We start from the raw sequence: 8,706 nt of genomic DNA, 5'->3' as shown, positions 1-8,706 counted from the left end.
TCATCCTGGTGGTAAATGGTGTAGGTAGGTAGTCAATGGTAGAGCACACTTGTCCGTAAACACCCCTAGCGGTTTTTTAACCCCGTTTAAATTGTGTTCTTGGTGTGGGTGTAAGGGTCAGCTCACACCGAGCGACTGAGCGAAAAATTTTAATACCACACGAAAATATACACATTTCATTGCAAAAGAAAAAAAGGAGCTTTGATAGCACTTCCTGAGCCTTCAAATTCGATTGTTGTAATCTGTACCATTTAGTTAATTCTAATCCCGACCAGCTATAACTATTTTCACTACCAAAACCATAATAATGTATCGTTTGTCTGCACTTCGATATCATGACTGAGGTACAGGATTTAAATAAAGAGGTACAGGATTTAAATAAAATGTAATTTAATTTTACAGAATACTTTTAATTTGCTTGCACACAGCCTCTATTGAGAACAATGTTAAGGAATATATAAAAAAGTCTGAACAAGACAAACAAAAATAATTCAGGGAACCAAATACCACAATATGTTTACTTCTGATCAATGTGACGACAATAGCTCTATTTGAAGGATAAATAATTACAAGTAAAATCAAGTAGAGCTATTCACGAAGAGATCGATACATAATCCAGTTACATACATAACGTGATATGGCCAGTTCGGTAGCTTAAATCATAAAATGTCAACAGGTATAAGATAGTTATTATTAGGTATTGTGTACCTGTTCAATTCCAATATAATTAAAACAAAACTCAAAAACATGCGCAGGAATAGTAGCAAAATTATAATTACATTTTGAGATGTAAGCTTTTACAATATACTTTGATGTTTTATGAGAAACAAGTATATAATATCTTAACACATTATAATTATTATTTTAAACCAACTGTATTAAAGTACAAAGATCAATGTGATTTGGAAAAAGGTCCCAGTTGACAGTGTTCAAGTCAGTTGTGTGCACATCTCCTGTACTTATATTATCACGAGGACGAGGCACGCACGAGGTACTGAGCGACTGACGGCGGCCACGAGCGGCCCTCTCGAACCGCGTCACTATAGTCACGTGTGTGACATAACTTATACAAGAATCTAGAATTACGTAAGTATTAATAACTGCATATATCATACATCTAAACTCAAGTAACTTATTTTTTATTCAGTTTCAAGTTTTAATATTTTACTTTTTTTTTATTCTTTTTTATTATTTTTATACCATAATCTCTCGTTTGTTAACCACAGCGCGTTGTTGCCGGTGAAATCTGCCTTTCACGAATGAATTTGTCCGTCATAATAATACATTTATATATCGTGGTGATATAGCTAACGCAAGTCACCGTCGAGATCCACATCAACTATTCCACTTTTTCTGGTTTACGTGTGTACTGTGCGCGAGGGGGACGCGTCGCACCGCGAGCTCCGCCACGCGGTCCTCCTCTGCCGCGGCCCTTGAAACCGCCTTGGTAGCTCTGGTTGTCGTTGTATCGGTCACGACCACCATTTTCATTCTGTTGGTGGCTGTCACCAGTGTCGCCATTGCCGTAATATCCGTCACGGTCGTCTCCACGATTCTGGTAGCTGTCTTTACCGTGTCTGTTCTGATAGCCGTCATATTGTCTGTTTTGGTAGCCATCTTTACCAGACCTGCCCTGGTAGTCACCCGGGTGCCTGCCACGGTAGCCCTCTCCTCCTTGTCTGTTTTGGAACGCTCCACGACCACGGTGTCCGTTAGGAGCGCCCCTACCGCTGCCACCGCCGCCGCCGCGTCCGAATCGTCGGTACCTAGCTTGGCCATCACCTTGCCCATGAATTTTACGTTCACCAGCCTCGTCGCGTTCGGGGCTTCCACCATCTTTAGCGTCATCGTCGTTTTTATCGTCTGCAGGCGACGCCACGGGTCGCTCATCCAAACGAGGCGGCGCGGCTACGGGAGCGGCAGCGGGCGCTTGCGGCGGCGCGGCGGCTAACACCTGCACCGGCTGGGGGGGGCCGGCGGGCTGGGGGCCCGGCGGGCGGCGGGGGGCCGGCGGGCTGCGGCGGCAGCGCGTGGTGCGGGTGGTGGGGGTGCAGCGGCACGGCGCCGGGCGGGAAGGCGTGCTCGGGGTGCGGCGGGAAGTGCGGCTGCGGCGGCATGGCCAGCGTGCCCGGCTCCGCCACGCGCCCGCCCGGCAGCTGCACGAAGTGTTGGTTCGTGAACGTCTGAGTGGGGATGGGCGCCGGTGGCGACGGCTGATTGGGCATCACCGGCGGTTGAGGAGTGCCGATGGGGCTGTCGATCTCAGACTCTTGCAAAAAGAAAAAGTTCTGTGATCCTATAACCTCGGCGATAGGTCTCTGTTGAGGATATTGTTGGGCGAAGTAAGCATGTTCGACCTCCTGTAACGTGATAGGCGGCAGTGGTCTGAGCGGGTAGGCGGGCGCCGGAACGACGGCGGGCGCTGGTGGCACTGGCAGAGCCCCCGGAGGGTAAGCAGCGGCCACCTCAGCCTCCACCTCATTCTCCACAGCTTCTACAGCCTCAGCTTCCACTGGCAGGCCATGGACTTCTTCAATTTCAGATGCTACTATTTCTGCTGAACGATCAAAGTAGCCACATTCGTGGACTGCACTAATAATCCTCTTGATATGAGTGTAAGTGGTACCCAAAACTTCTTTAGGTTTCCCATCAACTATGGCATACAGATGTTCAGCAGCTTTAGTAGTTTGAGTATGGAATCCAGGTTGACCCTCTTCATTAAGCTCATGTTTGGGTGTCACTTCAGGATACCTGCAAGAATACAAGTTATAGGAATCATGTATTCAATTAAAAAAATATATATTCTATATATAAAACTTTTTCATTACTAGCTAACTGACTAAAAGGCATGTGGCATATTTGTGTGACCTGTCTTGGCACAGAACTTATTGGTTTCATACATTAACAATGGTTAAGGCCACATTTTACATTGCGGTGTGTTGTGTGAGTCACTAAATGCTTGCAGCAGATAGGTAGCCACTGCGCCACAACATACAAGTGTGTTTGACTTTAATAAAGTTAAATAACTTACAGATCATCTAAAATTTTCAGATCATCCTCAGTAAGCTTGACTGCACCATTGGTTCCATTCAGAAAATCATTTCTGGCTTCTGTGTTCCCCATTTGGTTAAGGCAGTCCAAGACCAGCAATACTTCTCGGATTTTGCTGGTCTCTGCTGCATACCGAACCCAGGCATCCTGTGTAGAAAAGGACAATCTTGTTAGTTTTACACCTTGACTTATCATAAAACATAAAAGGGTTTGCCATAATCTTCATTCTATCAGGCAGCTTGTGGTCAAAGAAGATCATAGTTGTTACTAAGAACTAACCTAAATCTAAAATCATAGGATTATAAATGTTAAATAAGAAATTAAAGTTTCCTAGTAATCCTTAACATAATTTAATATTTCACAAACCTTTTTTGCTTGTTTCTTAGCTTCACGTTCTGCAGAAGTAGCTATTGATGCAACTTGCTTCGAAAGCTCCCTTGCAAACTCCAGAGTTTGGGCAACTTCATCATACTTAGCAACTGCTACTTTCTGATCGCTGTTCAGTTCTTTCCCAGCTTTTTGCAAGTCTCGATATGATGTCAACTTGCTCTGTAATATATTGAAAATTATATTATGATTTCATTATTTTTGATTATATTTTAATGATAAAAAAAGACATATTAACAAGGACAAGTGCTTAATAACATCTGGAATTGTGTTTCATGGCAAAATAGGCTTAAATAGTAATGATATGCTTAAATGATATATGAATGATAATAAAATTATAGTTGTACAAATATAATTTTATAAATTATTCATTAATTTAATTTGTAATTGTACAAATTAAATTAAATATTTTACTATACTATTTAAACTTTATTTAATTTCAAGCTAATGATGCTTAGCCAAATTTCATTTTGGTGAAACAACTCAATTAACAGGTTTCTTGTAATTAGGCAGTTGCAAACAGTTATTACAAATCATGTGGCAATTAGGCTTGGTACTATTGAAAATCTCTGTTATACTTTCATATACATATTTGTATTTTGTGAATCACTCATAAATCAATATCAAGTAAATACCTATTAATTATACACCTATACAAGCTCTTAATTTTATTATACTCTAGTTTGCCAGAAGGTAGATGATGATGTATTTTCAAATGGGTCTAGAGCAAGGGTTCCCAAACGGTAGTCTGTGGACCAATAGTGGTTTGGGTAGAACAAAAAATGGTCCGCCAAATAAAAAAAAACAAGGTTACGCTTCTATCCAATAAATACCACGGTTAAAGTTCGAATGAAACTTATATCAAAGGAGACAACTGAGTAGAGCAATTGATTTCAATAATCCAAGTAATTTTTTACGAGTAAATGAGAAAATCAGCATGGAATCACATGAAAAAAGTAATAGTAATAATGCTCCCTAACTTAGAAGAATTATAAAATTTGACCGAAAAAGTGTCCGACTCTTACTGAAAAACCACCCCGTTCCTACTCTTGCCGTTCGAGCTGGAGCCCCGGTAAACCCGCTAAGTAGTCCGCAGCTCCGGATCAATAAGAGGCACTCTAGACCTTAACAGTATATTACATGCGGTCACATTCCAAATTAATCAAATTGCTAACTTTTATAAATAATGTTAAACAGTCTATACTTTTTAGTAAATAACATAATTATTGAAATAATTTAAATCATTAGAAAAGTACCAAATTCTCATTAGAGTGTTCCAAACTGTTTTGTTAGTCACAATTTCATAAATATATGCGCTTAGTAAAAGCTCAATTAATAATAAAGACCAGTTATAAGTATTAATTTAGACAATGCTATACTTCAGGGAGCATTTAATTTTGTTCTCAAAGTACATAATTACTAGTCAAGCACTGGATTAGGGAATACCTAAAACCATACAATACACGCCAGATTCATTCGACATGCTAATGTGATTTGTTTATTGATACGTCTTTATCTGATGTTATGTACATTGGTTTATAAACATGTTATTTATATATCACCTATGCGAGTTACGACTTATATGTTCTAGTATTATAGAAAAAAAGTAACAAAACCACGTAATTCACAATAATAACGATTGTCGGTATGCTGATTAAATCGACTCTCGTGGTATTTTGTTGTATTATGAATAAAACATTGTTTAATCCCACGTTTTGAGGTCCATAGCATTTAATAGCACATGTAGTTAGAAGATTATCTTTCCACCAGCACTATTGATTACAAGAATAAGATTGTAAACGTTAGGGCGTCATGGTTTATTGTATCGTCAACATACCATGAGCACATGTGTGAAAATGGCGTCAAGTCTGCGGCAATATTTTACGCGGTTTGCACGCAAAATGTACATGGCTTAGACAAACTCAAAAACTATAAAATTTCATAACATCAATGCCTTCGCCAAATGTCGCTAATCTTAATTATAATCAGTATATAAATGTTGACTAATACATAAAGTACGTACCTTTCTTTTCTCCAAATTACGGATTTTGTGTTCAATAATCGTCATAATTTGTCTTATCGGTGAGTTATCCATAGCCTCCGAAGAGGCTGGTTTTTCGGACTTTGCATTCGCGGCTGAAGGCATCCTTCACTGGCAACAACTCTTCCCGGTTTGCGAATGGTGGTGGTTGAAGAGATAGAGATAGAATTTTCTATCTATCTTTATAACCACAAAACAACTGTCATTCCGGGGAGAACCATGAACGACGCAACTCGTAAACGAATTTATGTCTTGAGGTTGGTAGAATTGGATTCCATTTTTTACTTGGTAACACTCAATGCAGAAGATACAGTGACCGTTGCTGTCTCTAAAATTAAGATTATTACTATCTATCCAGTTTTTGTTTCAACTTTCCACAACTGGCTCGCGTCGCAGGCTCACATGTTCACTAATAATTGCGAATAAAGGCTGTCACAAGTGTTGGTCCATCTGGATTTAGTTTTCACCGGCCAACCCCATTATGATATTTAAGATAATAAACTTATCATTAAGTCATTAGCAAACTTTATGACAACTTTCTATTTATTTAATTATTAAAATACCTTCTGGGTAATTTTCCCGTTTACATGACATTGATGCGGACGCTGTTTTTTTTGCTATAGTAAAGAGTTATTTATTATTTTCGTTTATTTTAGTTTCATCTATTTTAATTAATTGTCATTGGTTTTAGATGTAAATATTAAACAATAAAAGACTAATTAATTACTAATTTTGACATGGGTTTCTACGTTGTGTTCAAAGGCCCAGTATTCAAACTTAAGGACTGACATTTATTTGACATAATCGTTTCTTTCTTCTTGTGTTTGAGGTTATCTTTGTAAAAGTTCTAAATTCCGTCTCAATATCAATTTTGTTAACCAGAATAAAAAATATTCTGATACTTGATTAGCATTTTACATTACTAACTTTCAATTGTAGACGTTCATCATGTTTTTGGGGCGCAGGGTAAGTAATGTTTATTTGTCGTTATTTGTTCCATACCGGTGCCTCAGGAAACTACGGTTAACTTTGTTTGTTCTGTTTGTTTGTATTAAAAAAGCACTTCCACAAAATGTTCAATAATAAAATAATCTTGATTTAAAATATAATATGTTGACGATCATTCATTCACGCACGACGTTACATTTAATATTTAATAATTTAAATATAATCCAATTCACTTACATCTATTTAATTCGTATTCTATACGTTGCATAATATTACACAAATTATTCGAACTCGTTCTCATTTTTAAGGATACTAACTGACCATTATTGTCTGTTGTGACCATTCTAGTTAGATTAAAAAATAGGCATATATTTTGGGTAAGTTGTAATTTTGCACATTCAAACTGTTTAGTTTCAGTATATCAGTAAGTATAGTTTTTAAACATTTCGAAAATAGTTATTTCTTCCTTGAAGTTGGTCTTGTAGCTACCAACATGTAGGTTATGTAGTTCTAAATTCAATTTCCACATAATTATTGTTAGTCAAATGGAATTATCATGTTATTGGCATACTCACATAGCTGTTTGACATTGAACTCAACTAGTTTCAAGCCATTCTAGAGGCTCATATTCATGAGCAGCATTCCTTGACACATGATGCGGCGATTGTCTTACTGCTACTCCTACTGTTCTTTGTCAAACAGTTATGTGATTAAGCAAATATCCATATATAATTAATTTTGTATGTCTCACGAAAATTATAATAACATTATAGGTACTCATATTTTGTACACCTATCAGTCAAATATGAAGACTGTTCCAAAGAAGTCCTAAAATGTAATACATACAAGTTTTATTTGCAGGTACCCCAAATATTGCAACAAGCAACTGGAATACAGCAAACCTTATTAAGATATAATTCACAAAAATCAGAGAAAAGTAAGTACTTGGCCACAAAAAGTGTGTTAAATAAATAAATTAAATATGTTTGATTGCAATATTAATTTTTATTTTGTTTTAGCAATCAACCAAGTTACACTACTGGGCCGAGTCGGAGCTGATCCACAGAAACGTGGTTCAGAGGAACATCCAGTCATAAACTTTCCATTAGCCACTCATTACAGTTACAAATATGAATCCGGTGACATGCTGCAAAGAACTGACTGGCATAGAATAAGTATTTTCAAACCTGGCTTAAGAGACACAGTGTATAAATACTTAAAGAAAGGCCAAAGAGTTTACATTACTGGTAAATTATCATATGGAGAAGTCAAAATGGATGATGGTCAAGTCAGATCTGCCTCAACAATCATAGCGGATGATGTAATATTCTTCCAAAATGTGCCAGAACAATAATAATGTGCAACTATTGTCTTAAAATGGTTAACTCATAAATGTTTAAGTTTTCGTAGTTTATAAGGATAATATTTTTAACTATAGTTTCTTAATAAAAGTAGGTTTGAAAATATTCATGTTTTCTTTTTCTATATATTTAATTTCATTGTAAGTCTACAACACACATATCTGGAGCTGTGGACTACCTAGCGTCTGTGCTAGCGTGCTTACCGGGGCTCGAAAAGCAGGAGTAGGAATGGGGTGGTTTTTAGTCAGTAAGAGTTTGACACTCCTTCTCGTCTCACCTCAGCCGGAAGAAGTAAAAAAAGCCTACACCAGCATGTGCATGTGGCACATGATTACGGTATTAATTTTCAAACAAGGTCAAGATATAACACACATGCATATGATTACGGTATTAATTTTCAAACAAGGTTGTGCAAGATCTTTGTAAGTCTGCTAAAAGAGCATTTTTATAAAAATATTTGCTTAATTGAATTTTGTTGTAAACTTGTTTCATCTTTCCTTAGTTTTGTCCAGTTTTTTGTACACATATTTATCAAGAAACTGAGTCCTGCACTGATACAAATTAGACTGAAAAAGGACACAAAACTAAAAAAATTGCCGATAATATTCATCTGGATATCAGTTACGTTCTAAAATAAACTCAACAAAATTAAATCAATATCTTGTTGTAATATGTGTAAGCAGTTGTGAAAAACCATGCTCTAAAATTTTAAATGTACGGAGTCGACATAATTTTGTTTTCGTAAAAAATAAATCCTAACTTTTGGACGGTAGATCCTATGCCATACGCCGCAGACTATTCTCGACTAGTCGATTTCGTGCAAATGATTATTCCCAAAAATCCAATAAATCATTGCCCGATCCGGGCATCGAACTCGAAGGCTCATGCCATGACCGTTTTTTGTTAGATGATATGCAC

General features: G+C 37.3%; 2 protein-coding genes across 2 annotated transcripts; one reads left to right on the top strand and one right to left on the bottom strand.

The window, feature by feature from the left end:
• Positions 1-389: 389 nt before the first annotated feature.
• Positions 390-5,717, bottom strand: LOC118282058 (caprin homolog). The gene is made up of 5 exons (XM_050705388.1): positions 5,462-5,717; positions 3,418-3,600; positions 3,032-3,198; positions 1,961-2,751; positions 390-1,929 (listed from the first exon to the last, which is right to left on the bottom strand). Exons 1-5 carry the CDS (start codon positions 5,582-5,584, stop codon positions 1,340-1,342), a joined length of 1,854 nt encoding a protein of 617 aa, XP_050561345.1. The 5' UTR covers positions 5,585-5,717; the 3' UTR covers positions 390-1,339.
• A 559-nt stretch (positions 5,718-6,276) lies between these two features.
• On the top strand, positions 6,277-7,893 carry LOC118282057 (single-stranded DNA-binding protein, mitochondrial). The gene is made up of 3 exons (XM_035602949.2): positions 6,277-6,445; positions 7,289-7,364; positions 7,447-7,893. The coding sequence occupies exons 1-3, from the start codon at positions 6,428-6,430 to the stop codon at positions 7,779-7,781; spliced, it is 429 nt and encodes a 142-aa protein (XP_035458842.1). The 5' UTR covers positions 6,277-6,427; the 3' UTR covers positions 7,782-7,893.
• The last annotated feature ends 813 nt before the right edge of the window (positions 7,894-8,706 follow it).

This window comes from Spodoptera frugiperda, chromosome 27, assembly GCF_023101765.2.
Source record: "Spodoptera frugiperda isolate SF20-4 chromosome 27, AGI-APGP_CSIRO_Sfru_2.0, whole genome shotgun sequence".
Taxonomy (NCBI): Eukaryota; Metazoa; Arthropoda; class Insecta; order Lepidoptera; family Noctuidae; genus Spodoptera; species Spodoptera frugiperda.
This window is presented reverse-complemented; position numbering and strand designations above follow the sequence as displayed.

Coding starts and splice junctions, on each gene's coding strand:
- LOC118282058 (XM_050705388.1), bottom strand. CDS start 5,584: ATGCCTTCAGCCGCGAATGCAAAGTCCGAAAAACCAGCCTCTTCGGAG. Junction 3,199..3,417: donor CTAAGAAACAAGCAAAAAAG/GTTTGTGAAATA, acceptor TTTTCTACACAG/GATGCCTGGGTTCGGTATGC. Junction 2,752..3,031: donor CTGAAAATTTTAGATGATCT/GTAAGTTATTTA, acceptor GTATTCTTGCAG/GTATCCTGAAGTGACACCCA.
- LOC118282057 (XM_035602949.2), top strand. Junction 7,365..7,446: donor TTCACAAAAATCAGAGAAAA/GTAAGTACTTGG, acceptor ATTTTGTTTTAG/CAATCAACCAAGTTACACTA.